At 27.4% G+C, this 25,679-nt stretch overlaps 1 protein-coding gene across 1 annotated transcript; it reads right to left on the bottom strand.

Annotated features, from left to right (window-relative positions):
• Nucleotides 1-1,432: 1,432 nt before the first annotated feature.
• LOC119674968 (probable cytochrome P450 49a1) lies at nt 1,433-20,544 on the bottom strand. Its single transcript, XM_038086123.1, has 5 exons — nt 20,523-20,544; nt 13,241-13,401; nt 13,082-13,173; nt 10,587-10,752; nt 1,433-1,487 (listed from the first exon to the last, which is right to left on the bottom strand). Exons 2-5 carry the CDS (start codon nt 13,384-13,386, stop codon nt 1,433-1,435), a joined length of 459 nt encoding a protein of 152 aa, XP_037942051.1. The 5' UTR covers nt 13,387-13,401; nt 20,523-20,544.
• Nucleotides 20,545-25,679: the final 5,135 nt, after the last annotated feature.

Raw genomic sequence — 25,679 nt, 5'->3', positions numbered from 1 at the left:
TACATGCTTGTAGATATTAAATAGAACCTTTCCGAATGCCACAATGATTTGAGACATATCCAATATTACGAGCATTAGCTCATGGTAACTAATCAAATTGTTCAAAAAACAGAAGGTATAAGTAGATTTCATTGACATAACAATAATAAGCTTTTTTCTATCTATTATATCAACAACGATAGACAGATACAATGTAAAATGAGGAATAATAAAAATTGTTGCGTGCAGACAAACTGACGGCGACTACATCATTTAACATATAACAACAAAGCTTTTCACTTAAAAATATTTTTATGATATATAGCTATATATAGGATTATATACTGCATATATATATATATATATATATATGATATATGGGCTAATATAATATGAAATGAACATGCAGAATAAAAATACTGTGAACACACTTCACAGTAAAAGAAAATATGCAGCAGTCTTATGTATTTAGATATGTAAATATCTTATAGATAAATTTTTAAAATGTGTACAAAGAAATAAAATAAACAAAAACAAAATTAGCAAATTAAATAAGGAAAATGTAATTCAAAAAAGCCGCGCTTTTATTTTTAGTTTTTATTATCATTATTATTGTTTTTCTTTTTTATTATATTATTTTTTTTTAATTATTGTTTTTTTTTATAATTTTTTTCCAAATATTTTTTTTTGTTATAATATTTTTTTTAAACCAAGCCTCATTTGCCCAAAATTAAATTATGCCAAAATTCAAGTTTTTTGTTTGGTCATTTTTTTTTGTGTTTTAATAAAAATTCAACTATTTTTTATTGAGAAATTTTTCTAACATGCGTTTTTAATTCAGTTTTGCATATATGGTACGAGTTGGAACTAAGTTGAAGTCACCACCAGGTGTGAACTGCAAATCACTCAGTAAACCCGCCAAGCACCAACAAAGAAAATATTTATTAATAAACAATGCTTTGAAGAATTACAAAAACAGAGACAAGAGAAGACAAGACGGACGTACTAGAAATGTCAACAATATTTTTCAAAGTGTTTAACCTTCATAAATTGAACTTGTCGGACAACCAAACAAGTCCATTGTTGGCTGCTAGGTATTTGCTCTCACTTTGGTATTTGCTATGTATTTTACTATTTACATCTTTTGTTGGTTTTCTGGTATTACAATTTCATTGTCGGTTAAGTGTGGGAATTTTTGAATATTAATTACAATTTAATTAATTAAATTTGGTAATATAAATTTTTAAATTTGCAAAGTCATCACATATACATAAATAAGAAGTACCAACAGGGTAGGCTGGTCAGAGTTAATCATTTTATTTGGTTTCTGTTTCTATTATTAAGTTTCTTGTTATTTTTACATACAGTGATATATGTTATTTCAAGTAAATTTAACACAGCTCTAACAGGTTACATTAAACATATATTTTTATTTGTTTTTTTTCTGACGTATCTAGCCTTCATCGTGATCGGGTATTGTCATTAGGCCATACACTGTGAGCATGAGTCTATAACCATGAAAATGGATATGAAATCATAACAGTTACTTTATAACTGCAGGTTTAGGTACATGATTAATATTCTAATGTATATCCGGTAAATAGACTTCACCATGTCCGGGTATTGTCATTAGGCAATACACCGTGTGCATAGGAGCATTATCATGAAAATGAATGTGGGACCATGACAGTAACGAAGCTTCAATGAGTAGATAACTGGAGGTTTGGATACATGAAGAATATAATCTAACGTATCTCCGGTGACTAGCCGACATCGTATCCGGATATTGTCATTAGATTATACACTGTGGGCATGGATCTATAGCCATGAAAATGGATATAGAGCCATGACAATGACGAAGCTTTAGTTAGTAGATAACTGATGGTTTGGATATATGAATAATGTAATCTGTAAAAAGTTTACAGTAGAAAAAAGTTTTTCAACTTTCAAGAGCTTTATATAGAACTAAAGATAGTAATATATATCAGATAAAGTTAATAAAACTTGCCGCAATATTCTTAGTAGGATTCACGACAATTTTGGACAATCACTAAGTATGTATTTTGTACTCTACATATGCAAATATACCCATATAAGATAAGAGTCCACTAGACCGAGCGCTGCAACCTTAATTGACCTTTTGTACTGCAATAGGTGCTAATTCAATAGAATAGGTGCTACGTGCTTCTTTGGAAGTTTTTAATTACAAATAGGGTTAAAAATACCTGCCCCAGTATTATCAGTATTATCTATTACAAAAATTGTAAGTCTAAGTCTAACTCACTGCCAAGTAAATATAACAATCTATTATATTTGTTAGTTTTTCTTTTTGTTGATAGGAAAGCTCTTGATAGGAAAGCTCACCTCAACCAAATAAGCTATTAACAATTTCAAGTACTGTATGTCTTCACACAAGAAATACATACCTTTTCTAGATTATATAGACTTAACAAAGTACAGAACTCAAAATGCCTTATTGAATAATGGAATTTTCAAAAGCTCATAAATTAGATTAATAATATTTTTAAACTCATATCAAATTTAACCATTATGGGTAAATTTAATCATTATAAGATCGCTAACGATAGTTCAAATCTTTCAAATTAGCAAATAAACGATGATTTAAGCACTTAATTCTAATGCTCCCGTCTTTCAGTGTCAAATGACTGTGATGTCAAGTATGCTGAGACTAGCCTCTTTTGTCACATTCTGTATTATTAAACATACGTACATAATTAACAGGAACTTTTAATTTTAATTTAGATAAAAAAATAAATTACAATAAATTATACAATTAAATAAATTATAAAATGTATTGCCCTGTGCAAAGATTCTAATGACCTCGAAGTTATCACAACAGTAATTTATTAACTTTAAGAACAACTTAAGGTTTCGAGTTTTAAGATCTACACATCTTAAGAGATAATCAATTACATCACAATTAAATAAACATTTTAGCGGATATAAAACAGTTATTAATTATATGACTTCATTTTTATGATTTCCTTTGACTCTACTCTACCGCTAATTGTCTTAGGCTTAGTCTAAATATACTTTCACAATACGTACAATCCAAACGAATCACAAATGCTGTATAAATGCAAATTCCTATAGTTAAGCTTTGAGATACTTATATTTATCTCAATACAAAATAGTTTTATCACAATGAAGTCACGTCAATCTTTTTGGAGCTGTGAATAGAAATCTCATCAATTTTTTGAAATTTTCTTACACTTTTTCACTACTCAATAAATCTCGAAGCACTCATGACAGGAATATAAATTTTTAATATACATTTTAAAAATGCAAGCATTGTTGAAAAGATATAAATGCCAAAATCTATGAATGAATGTGGAAGTGCACTTCGTATTTTTTTTTTTCAAAGATACACAAAGTTAAGGTAAAATAAAAACTGATTAAATATAAACTTATTTTAAGTTTATTTTAGTTTGTCTTTTTTAATTTAATATTTTTGCTTTTAGTGTGAAGTGTTTTTTAAAATCTGTAGTATATTACAGATTGCAGATTTAGGGTTGTCCCTTAAATAAATAAATATATTTAACTTATCTATCTATATCTTTATATATCAATAGATCATTTTTGTACTAACGTGGTTTGAATTCGAGCATTAATATCTTGATTTAAAAACGAAAAAAAAGTAATCTGTTAGAGGCAGAAAAATCAGAGGCGAAATACATGTTTAAAAGACTTCTAGTAAAAAAATTGGCAGTCCTTCCTTAGACCAAAAAATCATTTCTCGAACTTATGCCAAACAAGTTGGGAAAACTCTATATATAATATATATAAAACGGATATATATATATAAACCAAATTAGGCGTCATTCTGTTATATATTATTAAATTTTATAGTGTATACCAGTGCTATCCAGTCCAGATGCAATCGCGGGCTAATACAAATCAATGTACAAATTGGAGGGTCGCAAAAACAAATACATACGCTCATAGTTGTTTTGGAGAAAAGAAAAAATACGGTTATAACGTTAAATTTAGTGTTATTAATTAATAACAATTATAGTAGATTAGAAACAAGTACATTAGATTTTTACCTAATGTACTTGAAAAGTTTGGGAAAATAAATTCTTTAATCTGAAGATAGTGAAAGACTGAGTCATAGAGTGAAAGAAGACTAACATATCTTTTGTGCCTGAAACTGCTACATGTATGTTATTAGTATAAAGTATATTCAAATAACTTACATGATGTGTGATCTCAAGACTACTAAAATATTAAATAGTTTAAAGTTTAAAGAACCTCAATATTCTAAAACCAATAAAAATAAAAATGACTTCCTATATATAGTTTGTTATATTCAGGTCTTTCCAAATCTAAGAACGTCAATATTCTGAAAAGAAATCAGTCTTTATAGTAGTCGACATATATTTTGTTTTATATATGTCTATCTATATTAGCAGAGTTATTGTTTGTTAAATGCAGATATATTCGAAAGAACTTCAATGATGGAACCTCAATATATTTATATTAGCAGAGTTATTGTTTGTTAAATATAGATCTATTCGAAAGAACTTTAATGTAGGAACCTCAATATATCTATATTAACAGAGTTATTCTTTGTTAAATGAAGATATATATGAAAGAACTTCAATATTGGAACTTGAATATATCTAAATTAGCAGAATTATTGTTTGTTAAATACAGAACTATTTGAAAGAACTTCAATGTAGGAAACTCAATAATATATATATATCTACATATCTATATATGTGTTTGAAAGCACTTCTATGTAGTAAACTCAATATATCTATATTAATAGAGTTATTGTTTGTTAAATGAAGATATATACGAAAGAACTTCAATATTGGAAGTTGAATAATCTAAATTAGCAGAATTATTGTTTGTTAAATACAGAACAAATGAAAGAACTTCAACGTAGGAACCGCAATATCTACATATCTATATATGTATTCGAATGCACTTCAATGTAGGACCCTAAATATATCTATATTAGCAGAATTATTGTTTGTTAAATACAGATGTATTCGAAAGCACTTCTATGTAGTAACCTCAATATATTTATATTAACAAAGTTATTGTTTGTTAAATACAGATCTATTCGAAAGAACTTTAATCTAGAAACTAAAATTATTATTATTATTATTTTTTTAACTATTAATATTTAATAAATGCTAGCTTTTCGAACGCCTTTACTAATTGAAAATTTAAATAACTTTTAATGAGTACTAAACTAAACATTTATTGCTATACAATTTGTATATAAAAAAATGCATATTTAGGAGCATTAGAAAGTCGTTATCGTAAAACTATTGTAATATTTCTATTATAAACTTGCGTGTTTAACATGGTCAATACAATAAAAAAAAAAAAAAAAGTAACTGACATCTCACGCACTTTTGTAATGTTTCAGCTAATTTAGGCAATTTAAATTGAAATTGGCTCTCACTCTTAAGATGAATTTCATCTTCTACAGATACAGATACAGATACTATAGAAATGTTGTTTTATTTCACGCAGAAATTTTATTAGCTTTTTAGTACCTTAAGGTTGCAACACAGTAAACTTATGCAAGAAACATAAAAAATTTATATCTAAAAGTTAAAAAAATGATTTAACTACATTGTATTTTATTAAAAAGTTAAACATTGCGTTGTATTACGTATGTATATATATATATATGTTTATATACAATACAAAGAAAAAATTATCTTCTACTTTTATTTATTTGCAAAGAGCACGTGAAATTCAAGGTAATTTCAATTGCAATTTTGCTAGAAAAGTCATAAAAATATTAATTTATGTTTATTTTTGCTTAAGTTGAATGTGTATCTACTATAATTAACAAGTTTAAATATCAGAGTACAAAATTTTCAGAATTTCCAATGCTCAATCATCGGCGTAGAATATCGTGGGAACAGTAAATATTTATCTTTATCTATCTACTCATTTAAAACAAAAGATTATTGTTTATTGATTTTATTCATTCATTTTAATACTAATTCATATATAATGTGCCAAATGTTACACAAAGTTGGCAAAATATGGTATTTGGTAGCAGAACTCATAAAGCTCCACAACCAATTCTCATCAAAAATATCCCCAAACAACGTCGTCGGCGGTCTCGACGAAATACAGTCGTTTAAGCAAAATCTATTGACAGCTTAATGCGATTAGTGCGATTTTCGAGCTTAGCTATCCGAAATATTATATATTATATACATGATAAATAAACAATGCAGTGTGATTTAATAGCAGAAAGCTTAATCTTATCTTAGTTTTGTATGTATTTGCGTCGACCCTTAATAATAATTTACGATTTGGTATAAAATTATGTTTACACAGTCTATTGATTTACTAAACATATAATCAATTTCGGATTTCTAACAAGTCATAAACAGTTTTTCTGGATAGTTTTGCGTGCAAAAATGGACACAAGTCTTTAACTACTCTGCAATATAAAGATTTTATCCCAAAATTGTGTGATGACAGTTAAGCTATTTTCATAGTTATTTTTTTAGTTTATCGCACATATCCAGTTTTCAAAATAGCCGTACATAAATCAAGGGTCGGCAAAAATATATACAGACATTTTTTGATTTTGTATAAGCAAAATACACAGTGACAAAAAAGTGAAAATACACAGCGACAAAAAAGTGAAACTTTCATAATTAATATAAGTTCAACAAGATTTTCAAGTAAAAGTAATATTTGTTATTTGTTAACTATGTTCTTCAATATAGCTATTGTTTTAACAACTCAATAAAAATCCTAAAAACGCGTTAAAAGCCATAAATATAAATACTTTTCTTGAAATATTTTTAAATAAAATAATGTCAAGTTTTAAGCGTATGCTATATGTATAAAATAATAACTATAATCATAATAATTATTTCGTAAGTTTATGCAAAATAAACTTAACCGTAAGAACTAAAAATTTAAATTGCCAACCTTTAATTTAATATAAATGAAAAAGACAATACAGTGGACGTTCACAAATTAACCTATTATCAGAATTTAACGAAGCTCTTATTAACGAAGATTACAGTGGATCATCTTAATCAGTGCTGTTCAAAGCACGGGTCTCATGTGGCCCGCGACATGTTTCTAATCTACTACAATTAGGAAAATTTTTCTTTGTTATATTTTGGTAACTAAATTTTTTTTATTTTTATGGTATCCAAAATAAATGAATTAAAAAGTTTTAGATAATTTATTACACTTCTCGTTAATTTACTTAATTGATAAAGATTTTAGTATATATTTCTTTATACCACTGGTTCAAAAAACTTGTCTCCAGTACCGTAAGTCATTACATTAAAAATAAGATTTTTTTCGTATGGCAACAACTAATATTAATAATGTTGATGTTGGTTGAATTGTAAAAGAAAACTAATGAAGAATTAATATAACTAAATTTATCACTATCACCGTATATTTATTTCTCTCCGAAAAAATTATGAATGTATGTATTTATTTCTGCGGCCCCCCAACATATTCAGTGATTTGAATTGGCCTGCGATCTTATCTGGTCTGGACAGCTCTGATCTAAATAATCAGAGACACTATTAAGTAAAAGTGCTGTAGACACTAACTCACGTTTGATCAAGAAAAAATAAAAAAGTAAAAGAAGGTCACAAATTAAAACTTTAAGAAATTAAAATTTTCAGAAATAAGAACCGGATTTTATTATGCATTGAATACTCTTAAATTAGAATTGTGGTTCTCATTTTACGAAGTTTTTCGCACATTTTAAGTTTTTTTCACGTTTACTAGTGATTAACTAAATTAAATGAACTGAATATAATATAATTATTATATTTTTTTTGTGTCTGTTGAAAACATTACACATTGTTTTCTACATAAAATAGTGTTGTCATTCAAAAAAAAAAATTTTTCTCAATGAAAAAAGCAATGATTTATATAGCTGTGGTTTATGCGTTAGTTCTAATGAAAAACTCAGTAATTGTAAGACAAATTAAATTGTCAAAACCCTAAATTTGAATAAGATAAATTAAGTGTATATTGATATAAGTGTATATTGTATTATATAGTTAACACCCGCGGCTTCTCAAATCTGGCCCCTGCGCTTGGTTTCATTAACGGCAGAATCATGCGATCATACAATCGCCTGATTACTACCAAACGGATCATCAACTTGATTGTCTGGTAAGGACCAGTTCGGCTTTATTGGTTCTCAGCTCGACAATTAAAGCTCATTATTCACTTTCTTTTGAGCTATTGAAGCAAATTGTTTTATTAAAATAATCATCAACTTATATTAACACCTAGATACCAGGTTCAAAGTTGATAGAGTTTAATTTCTGACACCTACAGTCCTAAAATTATATAAGCACAATTAAACTAATAAATGTTTTTAAAGAGTACTTATGATAGTTATGTGACGGTATTCATAACAGCAGTATGATGAAAAGTCCAAGAATTCAATTAATTGAAAAAGAATAAATAAAATTATTGGTTTAAAAATTTCTTCAGTATATCCCTATTTCTATTCGAAAAATTTGCTGTAAAAGAAATGGGTTAATTCCTTCTAAGCATATAACCAATCTTCCAGTCCTACATAAACCACAACAATCAAATATCACAATTTTATATAAAAAACTATTAATAAAAATAATATTTTTGAATTAATTTGCATTTTTTTTTACTTGTCATGAAAAATAAAACCTTCAGATATGATAATATGTTGGAAATTAGAACTTCTTGGAAAACAGAGTAGTTCCAATCTGTGAGTATCAACTGTGATGTGAAATTTAAATGTTTAACTTCCATATCCATAATATTATGTTTATCAATGTAACTTTACAATGGTGTTATCATTGTCAGTTGAAGAAATACTCAAAACCTTACAAATTATATATATCCTTGATCACAGCCACAGCCAGTGTTTATCTGTTTATTTCACGGTAAATTAGTCTTTCAAGTTATTTTACCACTTGAATAAAATTTTGCATAAATAACTTTGAAAGTAAATATTTTGTCTGAATACATAATATCAATTGATATGCCGCCATGAACTATTCAGATTTATAAAGAAAACTTTGAAAATAAAATTTTTATAAAAATTTAAAAATCAATTCAGTAATGTCTTTCTAAACTGATCATAAAATGGAATCGGCAAAAATGGTTAAAATAATTTTTATTAAAGGGTATAAAATTCGAGATAAACTCAAATATATAAACAGTATTAACTTTATTCTTTAACAAGCTTGATTAATACTTCTCAAAATCGATACTTGCTTCGTACTTGCGCATGATTTGGATTCAGTTCGAGAATCGAGTTATTACTGTATATTTGCATTTATTTTATTCGAATATATTTTTTGTCGTTTAAAAGAAACTATTTAAAAGTTAGAAGGGTTCGAATAGAAATGAGAAGACAACAACAATAATTTTTAGTTAATTTATTAAAGTTTGGCTGACCTTACAACGCTGTTTTGATTGAGTATTGCCAAGTCTTAAGAAATATTCGAGTTTTTTAATTAGTTTACCGCCCGTATATAATTTATTTGAACTGCAAGTACCAGGCTTAGCGCAAATGTTTAATTTTTTCTATTAGCAACAAAAGTATTTGTTAATTAACTATTCCTGTTAGTTAAAATAGGATTTTTTTTATCTCAAACATTACTTTTATGTCGATATTTAAAAAAAAAAGAAACAAATTTACTTTTAATCCAAATTGGCAGGAAATAAATTAAAGATAAAAACAAACTACATATAAACCTGGTAATCAAATCATTATAATTTCTAGAAAAGGTAAATGGTATATAGGAGTGATTTATTTATAAGAAATCGATAACTAGATAAACACAAGTAAAGCTTACATTAATAGTTAGTTAAGACCTCCTCTTAAATAGCATTATAAGCTTTTGTCAAAGGTTCAAGTTAGTTTTAAACCTCTGAGTTTTTCCTTATATGGCACCACAATGAACCTATAGACCTAACTGAATCCCTAACCTAATAGTTAGTTGGTTTTATAATTTCAATAAACCTATGCAAATTATATTTATTTGATATGAAATTATTACTCATATAACAATTTCTCGCATATGTTTAAGATACCAAAAAATATAAAAAAATGTTTTTTATAAAATAATAATTGCATACTTTTTAGAAATAATGAAGGCATAAATCAGAGATACTATTAATATTAATGATATGATATTAATTGATTAATAAGTATTCTAAAGCTTTTAGCATGAAAAAAGGAATGCAAGATATCAATTAAAAATAGAGTTCGGTTTTTAAATTGAAGTATGGAACTGATACTCTAATGATATAAACATAAGTTGATGTCAATTTTGCAATGTACATATTATTATCTGTATTAAATCGAACATATTTTTTTGTCTTTTAAACAATAGTAATAAAATATCCATTAATGTTACATTTTATTTTCTATTAATCATATAATTTTAATATACAGGTTTTAAATTATGGTTTTCATATATTAAGATTATAAAATATATGCAAATTTATTAGTAATTTTAAATATTTATGTATAATATATTTAATATAATATATTTAATAAGCAATATTAGTTGTTTAAAAAATTTAGTAAAAAGCAATAGTTAAACAAATAAATGAACTAATACCTGTGAGGCATTGCTTCTTCTTTTTTAAAAATGTTACGTATCTCATCTCCATCAAACACAAAAAGTAAATCAGGATGTCCAATCAATCCACCAACTTTTGCTATTTTTCCATAGTTTATATGTAATTCTTTCATAACTTTGTCAAGATCACTAATTTTGTATGGACCTGTAATTATAGTTTTAATTTGGTTATCTGGCTTTCAATGAAAAAAAAAATATATTTAAAGAAAATGTTAATGTTATTAAAATAATTTATGTATGTATATTTAAAATAAGATTATTGGAAGAGTTTAAAGCAGAAACTCTATTTTTTCGGAATTTTAATAAGCATCAAATGAAAACTGTGATTAGTCTAGCAGCTGATTTTTTCGTAATTTGAGAATGTTAGGCATATTTTGATGAATTGTAGAAGCTTGTCAAAGTCTAACTCATTTCGGTTTCTGAAATTCACTTTTCGGATATTGGTATCCCTCTTGCAAGGGCTAAATTTGGATTAAACTTAAATACCTATAATGAAGGCTTGAGTAGATGAAGACTCTTTTCAGATTACAAGACTCAACTCATCTAAATCGACAAAATTCGCAGCAGTTATTTACTTCAACTAAAGCGAAACTAACACAATACTACGGTATTAGTGCTGACAGGCCACAACATATTAAGAAGACATGCAATAAAACTTGGTTTACTCTCTAACAACTTTTGTTAAGATTATGGCTCTACAGATGATAAGGGAGCTGCACTTCATGTCATACATTGTGACCGAAAGGTTTTCGGAGGTTCTCATTTAAAATTCGCGCGCTGTATATTTTTCGATATTTTAAGTTTATGTAGTTTGGCAGCACTGTCTAATTACTATTGCCAAAAATGAGCGGGATCTGTCGGACAGTTCGTTTACGGCAGCTGTTGAAACCAGTTCACCTCAGTAGTGCGTTGCGAAAAAAACAATGGAAAAAAATATTGAACAAAGAGTTTGCATCAAATTTTGTTTTTCGAACGAAATTTCGTGTGCAGAATCGTTGCGAATGCTACAAAAGGCTTATGGGGAATCAGTTTTATCGAAAACTCAAGTTTATGAGTGGTACAAAGCCTTTCAGGACTGTCGTACGACCGTCGAAGACATGCCGCGTTCTGGACGACCTTCGACCTCTACCACCGACGAAAACATTGAAAAGGCAAAGGAAATCGTGTTCAAAAATCCTCATGTGAGTGTTAGAGAGATAGCACGAGAGCTAGGCATCGGTCGTGAGATGGCTCGTTTGATTTTGGTGGACAATTTGTGTATGCGACGTGTCAACGCCCGGCTTGTTCCGATTCACCTCAATTTGTTCAACATTATCAACGATTTTAAGGCCAAACATTCAATAAATACCATCGAACAGCCACCGTATTCACCTGATCTTGCACCGTGTGACTTTTTCCTGTTTCCCAACCTCAAATTACCACTCAGAGGAACGCGTTTTGAATCCATAGAAGACGTAAAACAGAATTCGCAGAGGGAACTCAAAGCCATACCGGAAAGCGCCTATAAAAAATGTTTTGATGATTGGAAGAAACGTTGGCATTTGTGTATCGCTTCTAATGGAGCATATTTTGAAGGAGATAAAATAAATATTGATGAAGATTAAGAATTTTGCGTTTTATTTATTTATGACCGGAAACTTTTCGGTCACAATGTATGTCAGTATCCATCATCGCTTACAAAGTTTGGGATCACTTTTCTAACTGAAGTCCAATACTCGAAACTAAGAACATAGCAAAGATAATAGATTTGTCAAGTAAGATCACTTCTACTAGACTGAGAGACTTCCACCTTTTCAAGAGACACTCTGTCCGCGTGCTTTGTATGCTTTGGTTTTCTACTTTTAAGTGGTAGTAATCCTCTTAACAATCTTCTTTAAAGTAGAAGAAGAACTTGAAGTTCTACCGTACCGTAGAATTCATAATACCGTACAGACAGTGTGTCATTCGTGGTACCATAATGAACCTATATTTGTACTCAAATGAACTTTGGTGCAGTAGGCTGTCACTACAATGTAACCAACCTAATATATTGTAATTAGCATCAAATCTTGTTTTATTATAATACTTATTTAATATTTTTTAACAAAATATTAAATTTACGAGATTATTAAGCAAATATACTAATTAATCATATTAAAAATCTGGTTATGATCAAGCGTTGTGGGTAGATCTGCTTCGTGAATTAAGGGTGTCGTTTGCGGTACGGCTACACGTTTAGTACGAATCGCTTTAAGTACTGGAAAAACTATTGTATTACGAAATATTGTAGTGTATTTAAATTCTGTATGGGCAATGTTACGACTGTCTTGCATATCAAAAATATAAAAAATGATGATATGATGTCACGCAAGAAACACTTTAAATATTCTATATTACTATTTGGTATACCATACATATTTATATAGTAAACATAAATTTATATCATATTTCTCTTTTAAATTACTCCCACAATTATTATTATCAACGAATCTTACCAATTAGTGGTGCAAACCGCCATGAATTTCCTATTACTGGCATGCCCCATGGACCGGGTACTTCAGAATAAGGCTTCCCTGCACCGGTAGAGCTATTAATTTGAACAAAATGAAAAAATTTTCAATTAATAGTTTTAATTTAATTTGTAATTAATTTACTTTTGTTTGGTTTCCCTCGTTGAATCTGAGATTTTTTCTAAATTCAATGAAATTGCTGGTGGGGCGTTCGTAGGGAAAGCCGTAGTAGCAGCTGCAGAAAATGTAGTTCGCCTTACAAGCGCTGTGGTTTTAGATACGTTTGACATTTTAAATGATATTTACTGAAATTAAAATATAATTGTTTTTTTTTTACATAAAATGTTAAATAAACAAAACCATTAAGCTTATAGCTATTTTTAAAAATTATTTAATTTAATTAATAATTTAATTTAATTTTATTTAATTTTTTATATGAATAATAAATAAATTCAATATGTTTATAATTTGCAGGAAATTGAAATAAATATATATTAATTTTTTTCAATTTATTTTCATTATATATGATTTTTAATTTTATCCTATTGTCTTTTACATTAAAAGTAAATTATATCTAAACGAAGATATAGATATATATAAAAAGTATTTTAAGCTGTGTCAAAAAAGGTTGGTTTTTAAGTTTTCTGTATACTATAACATAACTGGTAGGTAAGTCGATCTAAAAGTCGCCGGCTTAACTTAATAACCTAAAAGACGAACTATAGAAACATTAAGTGCAATCTGTGCTTGCCTCCATCGCTGAAATTGTTGTTGGCTTGTCTGCATAAGCCAGGTTAACCCACGAAACATACTTTACAGCTGGTTTATTACATGATCTGAGAGGCCAATCCATATCTTAAGTCTTTGAGTCAGTACTTTCCTTAAGTGGCCAACGGCACTAAGGTTTTAACTAACGGAAAGGAATATTTGGATCACTGTTTTTTTACTAGCTTAAATTAAGCAATTCAGTAAGCAATTCAAACAGAATGCGACTAAAAGCATCATCATTGTTGACTTGGTAATGCAGATTAGTGCAGCCAGTTAGGTCACTTGTCAGCAAGTTTAGCTCTTTTCTACTAAGAAAAGCTAACTGTGTATAGTTGTATGAAATAATCAGTTAGTTATACCGCTAGTTACCCGGAGTATCATGTCTTTAATAACTTTTAGTCTTGATATTCAAATTTCAAACAGAGACTTAGCTGTTTAACAACTACATACTGTTGCAAATATCTATACTTGGAACTAGTCTACAGAGCTAATTAAGTCTTAAGTCGGTTCTCTTCCGATGGCTATTGTGGGTGATATTCTGATTTTTTTTTTTTTTGTCATTTCTAAATATGTTCAAACGAATCATAACACTACACCATTAACAGCATCAACAAATACATTTTTCAGGATACATAAGTAGCTGATTGATAGCCTTGTATGCATCTTTATGCAAAATATGACTAGACAGAACAAGAGTGAGTCTCATAGTCTCATGGTATAAACCTTTTTTACTGAACATTTATTTTAGATACATACAATATACATAAATCATTCATAAACACTACTTTGAAGGTCATTCCTTGCCAGAGCTTCCATAATAAAAAGATAATGTTAGTTAACAGATTAATTATTAGTACCTATTAAAGGAAGACCCTGTATAATATATAATTTTTTTTCATATATATGTAATATATAAATCATCACATATAACAACTCAAGTTAACAGAAATCATAAATATTGCCTATTTGGCTGCAAGTATCTTTTTATTATTATTAATATTTGTTTATACTCTGTACGCACATCGTTCACCATTTTATAACAGACGTAAACATTAAATCCTTAAGAATACAACTCAAGGCAGAATATATGAATAAACCGCAAAACAAAAAGTTTATGTATTCATTACGTTTTTATGGACAGAAATTTTCCTTTTATGTATGACTTAGAAAAATGAAAATGAAATGAAAAGCATGACAAGGTCAAAAAATGCCCTTAATCTGTGGTATTTAAGATGACGGACAAACTCTTTCCACGGCGTTTACATCATCATATACCATAAAAACTAAGGCGAAAATATATTCGTTCATCAAGTTTCTTTCTGTTAAATGTCAAATTTATCTGAACTTGAGTTGAGCCCACGAATCCAAAATTTTTGCTGCGCATTTTCCTCGTTTAATGTCTCGAAATCAACAAATTTTTATTTTACGTAGCACATATAAAGTCAACCATACGAATTTATTTTGTATCTCAAGAATGTTTGGTTCTGAAAAACACAAGACAGCATCCCTTGAACGGAAATTTATGGAAATTATAAAAAGTTATCGCATGCTCAGTTAATTTTACAATTAAGTTTTGAATGAGAACTTAAAATAAATAAGAAATGAATAAGTACACATGGGCTGAGAAAGTATCTTTCTAACACAAAGGATATTTTAATGTATATTTCCATTAAAATAAGTGTTCTAAAATAAACTTATAACCTAAAGCAACTGTGTGTAGTCAACAATTTGTAGCTACCAGTAAAAATTAATCGATTTTTTTTCTTAAATAAGCAGAGAAGTAAAGTAAAACAGAATATATAGGTTACTTAGCCCTTACAAATATTTGTCGTGTATTGTCTCATATCTCCAGACATTTAGTACTGTATGACAAATTACTATAACTTTGAGATTTGAATATACAGTTAAGTTATTATAACAGATAAGTAATTATAACAGTTCAACCTCCAAAGTTCTTAAGGTTTTAAAAGCTAATACTTGTTAATGAATTACATTTTATAGTAATAATTCGAATAATAGTTTAAACCGTTAAATAAAAAAACTACTTCGTCCATTAGTCACTTTTCTTCAACTGAGGAACATGAGTCGAAAAAAACTGAGGTTACTACCTTATGTATCACAACGGGACATTATTTGACTTAAGAGAACTTTGGTGCTCAAGGCTATCAGTCCAACCTGCTCTCGGGTTACTTAAACTTAGACACAAAATGGTATTGTTGGATATGTTAAAATATCATCTGCATATAGTAGTAAATGAAACTTCTAGTCACATTCTTTGTGATTGTAGGGAATGAGTTAAAAATTTGTAGACTGGAATAAATATACTTTGTTTTGGTTCAAAAATAATCTCATTATGGAAGAGATCCTCTTAAGGAGGAATAATCAAATAGTAACAAGAATTTTTTTTTTATATTTTAATAAGATTGTTAGTTAATCTTTAATATTTATTCTATCATTTCTAAAGTAGGTCCACTTTAATAGTATGCACAAGTACGCGTGCACTTGAAGAAATATAATTGTAATGCTTTTTTAGGTATGACTTTAAGCTCGATCTATCATTGTGTCTTTATCTCATCTATTGTTTAATAATAATTTCTTTTTGAGTTTAGTAAATATTGAAAAAGCAGGAGATTACCATGTTTAGAGAGTAAAATACATTCGCATGATCCATATGAAAGCAAGAAATTTCAGCAAACTCTCTAATATTAATTCTTCCGTTAACCAGCACATTCTGTTGATTTGTTCCAATTTTTCAACACTGATAAATGCGTTACCTTCAAAGTCATACCGATCTTTCTGAATGTGTTTATATCCGTGACATAAGCCTATATTATTGGCAGTGCAGGCAATACACAAGAGTCATTTTAACAAGATACATTATGTGCAATTTCAAAGCTTCGTTAATTGTGAATTACTTCCCATACGTTTAAGGATAAAATAATATGTAAAACAATAATTTAAAGTACACCTTTGGGTGTAAAAAATTAAGAATACTTAGTAATTGCTGTTTGTTTATCAATTCAGAATTTTAACTTTCATAATACAGACAATTACATAGTTCTGCGCTCTCAGGAAAAAGAAACATAGCGACTATAGTAAATCTTTTGTGATAATATGACTTTTTATACTGACGTTCAATACTCTTCTATATTATCTAGTTTTGTTCATTTACAAATATTGCCAGTAATGCATACTAAGACCTCAAACTTCTTTGCGTTTCATTACATTTTGTAAGTCCAAGTACAAAATGGAACAAACAAACACTGTTTTTATTGAATACGATCAGAAAGATGCATAAACATAAACTTACAGTAAGATTTGATATAATACTATAAAAAATAGTCTTAAATTGAATTTAATTAGACTTAATGTTGGTTAACTTAACTATCTAAAATAGTAGAATTTATGTATCTTGATTATATTAAAACTACGGCAAATCTATAACAAAATATATTAAGTATATGACAAAAAATATCATATTATTTCATTATAATATGATATTATACTATCATATTATAGTATGACAAAAATGTTTAAAGATAAATCTTATAGTAAGATTAGATATAATAATATCAAGAAAAACTTTAAATGTGTAGGAACCATATTAACTCCAATTAAGTAAGGAGGTATAATTTTGCTAAACCCATATGAACTTATCTATTCAAGCATTTGTTGATTTAATGAGTGCAAGTTCCGTATTTTGATTAATTAAAAATCTACCAAATTTTTAGGCAGTATTAAACAATTAAATATACTGAATAATATATTATACAAAAAAAATTATTGCAATTTCACTAAAGTTTTTGTTTCTACATTGATAGATATCAAACTCTCTCATAGAGATATCTGTCTTGCAGTAGGTTTACTTACAGGTTATTATATTCTAGCTAACAATGTAAGGAGACTAAATTCACCCTTTCAATCATATCTGCCGCAGTTGTACTGAGGACAATGAAAGTGTCTCCCACCTGCTTAACACTTTAGGGGCTTTCTGTTTTGAGGATCTTGGCGAACTTCAATACCTCCCTTTGAATAGCATTATAAGCTTTTGCCAAGATTTCTTGATGGTTTTAACTCTTGGATTTTTAATAATACGGTAGCACAATAAGCCAATAAACCTAAGTGAATCCTCTTGCGATCGCAGGTATAACCCAACCTAACCTAGTATAATAATAGTGATGTAAACTATGTTCTTAGAGTTTTATATAGAATATAAAATTAATTTAAAATCAGAAATTAAAATTAAAAACAAAGGACAAGTAATACAAAAAATTATATCAAAATGTGTACTAGTAGTCGTTAATAATAATTTTACTCTACAAACTATTTTATTAAATTAAATACATAATTAAAGGCCAAACATTGTAACTAATATTTTCAATAAGTTACAGTAATTACCTTCCATTTAACTATTAGCTATCTATTTATCTATTATAAACTAATGAAAAAACAAATGTTTGACAAAATTTGGGTGCTTCACCCTTCCGCTCAAAAATAAATACTGTAATTAATTTTTCTTAAGTCATTTCGTTCAACCGTGCGTATAAGTAACAAAAAAATGTTAATTTTAATAAAGTATCTGTAAATGTACAATAATAAATAATAACAATATTATTTAAACTGTTTTTGCAAGTCATAGAAATTTTAAGTCAGTAAACTTTAATTATTTTTTATTAATAGTTGTATATATAAAAAAAATCAAAACCCTGATTTAATATTAACTAAAACGATTTTTAGTAACACAATTTCGTAATTTGTTTATATTTTTCCTATTAATTTAGTAGAAAACAAGTTCTAAAAATTCTGTTATATACTTCATAATAAAATTTAATTGTTTTTTTGTATTTAATATATTTTTATATATTTTTCTATTGTTTGATTTTAGTTTATTTATTTTTTTTCGTAAGACCTTCACGCTTATTGAAAGTGAATCTTATAACCGACTTCTTTATTATTTTCATTTACTTCAATCATGAAGTGCTAATAGTATTGAAAATGACATGCAATATTTGTTTATTAATATGAGTACATAACACTTTTTATATATGTATACATGTAAATAAATATAAGGTGCAAGTTTATTGTACAAAAATTAGTGATTGTATGTTAGAATTTGTGGTTTTGCATCAAAATTTAAAAAATAAAATAAATATCTTTAAATTTGCAATTGCAAATTACTTCAACTAATTATAATAGAAATATTATATATATATAAATATAAAATACAAAAATAAAATATACAAAAAATGTTCTACAAAAGAAACAAAAGCACAACTGTTGTATTTCAGTTGAAATTTTATATAGTAAAGTGTTAAACATTTCGTTATTAAAAAAATACAGGATTTGTGGTGCTTCACAATATTAATTATTCATTTGTGGAAAACCCCACAAAAATAAGTTAAATTTTGATAAAAAAAATTACGCTTGAAATATTTTTTTAGAACTATACTAACAGTTGTCCTTAACTCATCTATTAACAAACGAGCTAGAAAGACATGAGATGGCCAGAAACAAGCCCGCAATAAAGAAAAATAAATGCATATATCGATACATTCTCAGGTAACAGATACCAGATACCAAATGTTTAGGAATATAGTATAATTCACTATTGCGAATTCAAATTCATTACAAAGACTATAGGAGTCGCTAGGAATTTTTTAGCTCGGATAAGTTAGGAAATAATGAGAGAATTTTTGAGTTTCAGCAAACAAGCAGTTCGTGTACTTAGTGGACTTTAGTTCTTCTTGTACAAATAACGAACTCTGCTAGTTTAAGATATTCTGCTATACAAATCTACGTTCTAACGATTCTAGTCAGCATTCTAAATTTAGATATTTAAAGAATAATATATATTTTCTATACGAGTATCAACAAAAAGTTGGGTTTAAAAATCTAAAAAATCATTAGATATAGTAATCTCCGGATGTGATGAATTAGCAAAACGGCACTTATATACCACTTGGGCAAAAAAGGAAGCTCTATCGCTATTAAAAAATCTACTAATAGTTTTAATGTTGTGACACTAATAGTAGAGTCAGATAAATTATACTGTTTTTTATAACTACGAATATGAACCTTATACCTTGTACCTTGTTATTGTTTTACTTATGTAGTAATATATAGTAAAATAATTCTATATATATATAATAATGTAATATATATAAATAATATTTATATACTGTGTACAATAATAAAAATGAATAGAGTGTTTTACTCAATCAATTCTTGTATATATTTCAGTAGAGTTCATTTTAATGAAAACTTTATATAGCATGTGAAAATATAATATCTATATTTCATATATACAAAAATTACTATCGTTTGTTCAACTAAGAGCAAAATGTTCGTTTAATAAATATATTTTATTTCAGCCCTATATAACTCTTTTTATCATTTTCAAAAAAAAAAAAAAAGGGGTTAGAAGCACTACATAGATATATTAAATTATATATTGCAACAGTCTCCCTTCTCTAATAGTTTTTAGGAACACTTCAAACATTTATTAATACCTATATATCTATATGTATAACTAAATACTTTTTAATTATCATATAAATGAGTTTGATAGAAAACTTTGCTAATTCAATATCGGTTATTGTACTGTATTGTATGTACTATGTTAATGTATTATAAACTCTCTGATATTATGTTTATTTACCTGTACAAAAATGGAATTTTTTTTTTTTTTGGTTTAACACACGAATAATTTCGTTTTAATTTTCTTTTTTTTTATTAAATTATTTTTAATTATTCTTTTCTTTTGCTTTTTTTATAAATAATTTTATAATTTCATTTCACACCAATGAAAAACTTTACAATTCACTGATTCCTATTGCACAAATGACATAAATATTTTTTTTTTATTTTTCTTCAACATTAACACTAATGAAATTTTAAGAAAACTATTTACTATTTTATTAAAATAACAGTTATATTTTAATTAAATTTTTTTAATTTTCTAAGAAACTAAATTTTTTTGTTAATCGAAATTCCGCTAAACAACTCTACTTGCACGCACGCCAGTCTTTAAAGCTTTTCTAGCAAAGCTCCGTTCCGTTAAACATATTGCATTTGACTAAACTCGAAAACTAATTTTGGACTCGTCTTATATGAGTAAAAACTCACCAAGTTCGGTAAGTTCGTTTGGCTCAAGTATTAGATCTATGTTAGAGTACAAGTTGCGCTTTTAGCTTAGCTGACTGAGCTGAGCTGAACTGAACTAAGCTGAGCTGAGCTGATCTAATGCCAAATACCCATTGCCGGCAACGAATTGTACCGGCAATAAATCTATACTTGTGAATTGAGCCGAGTTTTTCGTAAATTCGCGCTTTATACTAAGACTGCGAAGTGCTCTAACTTTTGTCCCAAATCGTTGGTTTTGGGCTCATTAGTGCAACTAACTTGTAGGTTTTTGGACATTTTTTTTTTGAAGTTTATGAGAATGAATGGCATTATTTGATTTTGCGTTTTGATTTTTAATGTTTCTGTTGCAATAATTTTGATTTCTTGCCGTCACATTGAACTGGCGGACTGAGAAAGCAAAATAGCTTCAGTGGACCAACCCACTTGTTCAACCATTGTTACATCAAATATTTAATGTAATTTGTAAACAATTTTGTAGTTTTATTTGTTAATACATTTATGCGTGATTTTTTTATTACTATTTTCCCTGTGCTTTTATGTAACTTTGTCACAATGTTTTTCAAAAAAAATTATATGTAATCATCGCCTAATTCTGCTATAAATTTGTTATAATAATTTTATCGAAAAATTCATTGTAATTTATTTACTTACAGAAGTCATGACTACCTATGCCATTTTTCCGCATTTTTCCTAGTTATTATTTTTTTTTTAATTTAGTATTCTTTTTATTTATAAACATTACTACTTGCTTATTTATTAATCTAACGAGCTGTGAAGAAAACATTTGTTGGAAGCAGAAATGCGTAATAAAGATTTATCAACAATATTTTTATGCAGAAGAATTGTTTGAACAGAAAGTCAATATATAACATAAATATTATTTTTAAAATATTTGTTTAAAAACACTGTAACTATTTCCTTATTTTATCTTAAAAGTACTCGTCATTTGTCAATAAAGTTATTTGTTTAAATGTCTGTAATACTCCATATATTTTATTAAATCATTTTAATTAAACCGAGCTCTGCAAATGGGCTAGCATTTATTCTTGAAATTATTTTAACCCATTCAATTTTTTAATGGCGTTCTTTGGTTAATTCGAAATCTCAAAACCCTAATGGCGTGTTCGATTTGTAAATCTGGGGAAATTTTTTTTTAGACTTTTAGTGCAATTTAATATTCGTTTGGTAAATTAGGGGCAAAATATATTACACTCGAGATTAATTTATAAACACTCTGATAATTTGCTAGAGTAGCAAGCTTACTCTAGCAAATTAAAATTAACAGCTATTACATATAATTTGTGATTTGATTCGATATATGTATTTATGAAAAATATAAAAATCTGTAACATTACTACAAAAATAAGATAAAAACGTTCGACTAGGCAACAAAATTTGACGGATCTAGAGTAAATGTGGATTGAATCCAGATTTAACAATCGAAAACGTCATAAGATTCAAAAATAATGAAAAATCTTCATAAAAAAAAAAAACTATTTAATTAAAGGAATTTGTACTATTATTATTTGCCAAATCAAATTATATATATTCATTATATAATGACACATTATAAAATGAAATAAATACACACCATCTAGTGCTAAAATATAATTGAAAATATACGAAATATAAGTTAAAGTGTGTAATAATAACAAATCTACTAGATTTTAAAGTCCGATACTAGTTGATATGCGCCATATGGATGTATTATTTATGAAACATTAAAAAATTATTTTAATTTCAGAATTTCGCAACAGGATTGTTATATTATTTTTGCATAGTTAATGTGAATATACTAATTATAAAGAATCCATTGCAAATAAAACTCTGCAAGTCAAACGATTCCCGCAAATAAGAGCAAAACACATAAATAATAATATTTCCACTTAAATAGTCATTACTGGTAGCGTTCCCCAAAATTTGCACTACAATAAACCGAATCCAAATAAAACATACGCAAACCGTCTTCCTTCACAACTAACACAATCTATTCTACTTCTTATTGTTCTAACATATACAGTATAATTATTTCCATTTCATATAAGCTTAAAATTACGGTATGGAAGACAATCGGACAACTTATTAAGAGACATGTTAAGAGCTCATAGATTTTATGCGAGGTAATTCAATAGATATATTACAAACATATGTCATTGCCATCTTTAACTTACATATATGCTATACTAAACATTCTGATGAAAAGGTAGACATTGGTATATAGAGCTGTTACCATGAACCAAAATATTTAGTAAAAATATCAAACAGAACAATACCAGTTACGATTCAGGACATATACGGTCCTATGGTCGTGTATACAGAAGTACTTCCCTTCAAATTATGTTAATTCAATTCAATATTATAGCATAGACTTCGTTTTAGTTAGTAACTTTTACATAAATCAGTTTAAGTGTTTAGACTTAAATTTTCAGAATTTAGCGAATAGTCCAAAAAAAGGAAACAAAAAAAATATATTGGGTTTTTTAAGATATACTTTTCAATATGTTCCGTTAGTATATTGAATGAAACGTTCAAAAATACATCAACAATAAAAATGGGTTGTAGTTAAAAATTTTTTCAAATTTGTTTTGCTTTCCGGCTTTATTTTATATTTTTCTTTTTTTTCTATCTAAATTTGCACCCATTACTAACACACAGGCATTTTTAAGCCAGTATTAATTAAAATAAATATGTATATACGTATTAATATGAGTAGAATTGTATGGGGCGTACCATTCATATATAGTATATAGTAATATAGTAATATATAGTAAAATAATACTACATATATATAATAATGTAATATATATAAATAATATTTGTATACTTTATACAATAATTAAAATGAAGAATGTTTTACTCAATCAATTCTTGTATATATTTCAGTAGAGTTAATTTTAATAAGAACTTTATATAGCATGTGAAAATATAATATCTATATTTCATATATACAAAAATTACTATCGTTTTTTCAACTAAGAGCAAAATGTTCGTTTAACAAATATATTTTATTTCAGCCCTATATGACCCTTTTTATCATTTTAAAAAAAAAAAAAAGGATTAGAAGCACTACATAGATATATTAAATTATATATTGCAACAGTCTCTCTTCTCTAATAGTTTTTAGGAACACATCAATCTACGTTCTAACGATTCTAGTCAACATTCTAAATTGAGATATTTAAAGAATAATATATATATTTCCTATACGAGTATCAAGCAAAAATTTGGGTTTAAAAATCTAAAAAATCATTAGATATAGTAATCTCCGGATATGATGAATTAGCAAAACGGCACTTATATGCCACTTGGGCAAAAAGGAAGCTCAATCGCTATTAAAAAATCCACTAATAGTTTTAGTGTTATGACACTAATTGTAGAGTCAGATCAGTTATATGAGTATCAAGCAAAAAGTTGGGTTTAAAAATCTAAAAAATCATTAGCTATAATAATCTCCGGATGTGATGAATTAGCAAAACGGCACTTATATGCCACTTGGGCAAAAAAGGAAGCTCAATCGCTATTAAAAAATCCACTAATAGTTTTAGTGTTATGACACTAATTGTAGAGTCAGATCAGTTATACGAGTATCAAGCAAAAAGTTGGGTTTAAAAATCTAAAAAATCATTAGATATAGTAATCTCCGGATGTGATGAATTAGCAAAACGGCACTTATATGCCACTTGGGCAAAAAAGGAAGCTCTATCGATATTAAAAAATAAATATAAAAAAATGGGTTGTAGTTAAAAATTTTTTCAAATTTGTTTTGCTTTCCGGCTTTATTTTATATTTTTCTTTTTTTTCTATCTAAACTTGCACCCATTACTGCCACACAGGCATTTTTAAGCCAGTATTAATTTAATCAGCAACCTTAAAAAAAAATACATATCTCGTACATTTTTACATGGATTTTATGTAAATTTTGTTGGACAAAATAAGTATAATAATCCAAACATACAATTACATTAATTTTTTAGAAATCGTTGGTACATAATAGCTAGAGAAACCACTATGTGGGGTTCCAGAATCATAGAATGCAAATTGAATTTTATTATTATAAGGAAACCAACGTTGTGACCTACAGGCCCTTCAACCTCCCAGATTTAATGGACCTTCCTACATACAAAAACATTAATCGAAATATATTAGAAACTTAGACATCGCTGGAACTATGATCACCCATTATGAAAAATATCTTCTGCGAAAGTCTGTCCCACTTATATGGTCAGGATTTTCACATATAAAATTCCCGTAAGGCTTTTTATGGCATTTTTATTGTATCGGCATAAGGTCCTTAGCTGAAATCGTTTTTTCCAAAAAAGAGTTTTCTTTTAAAATCTAGTTTAATAAATTTAAAACCATCTTTTACTTATACTGCTTATAGTAAATGATTGATTTCATTTATGTTTCTGACAACAACATATATGACATAGTACACTGTTTGCTTAAAATATTTTTGTTGTTTAAGAGTAGTATTTACTACTTATAATAGTTTAAGTCTAAATTCATTATAGATTTCAACTTCAATTATTTCAAATTATTTTCTCCGAATAATAAGTTTATTAAATATGACAAATCTATCGAAATCTATCGGTTACATTTGACTTGTGGGATAAAGAACAGTACGTATTTGGTTGAAAAAGTACAGAGTACCACAATTTAATTTGCGAAGCGC

This window comes from Teleopsis dalmanni, chromosome 2, assembly GCF_002237135.1.
Source record: "Teleopsis dalmanni isolate 2A chromosome 2, ASM223713v2, whole genome shotgun sequence".
NCBI classification, from domain to species: domain Eukaryota; kingdom Metazoa; phylum Arthropoda; class Insecta; order Diptera; family Diopsidae; genus Teleopsis; species Teleopsis dalmanni.
This window is presented reverse-complemented; position numbering and strand designations above follow the sequence as displayed.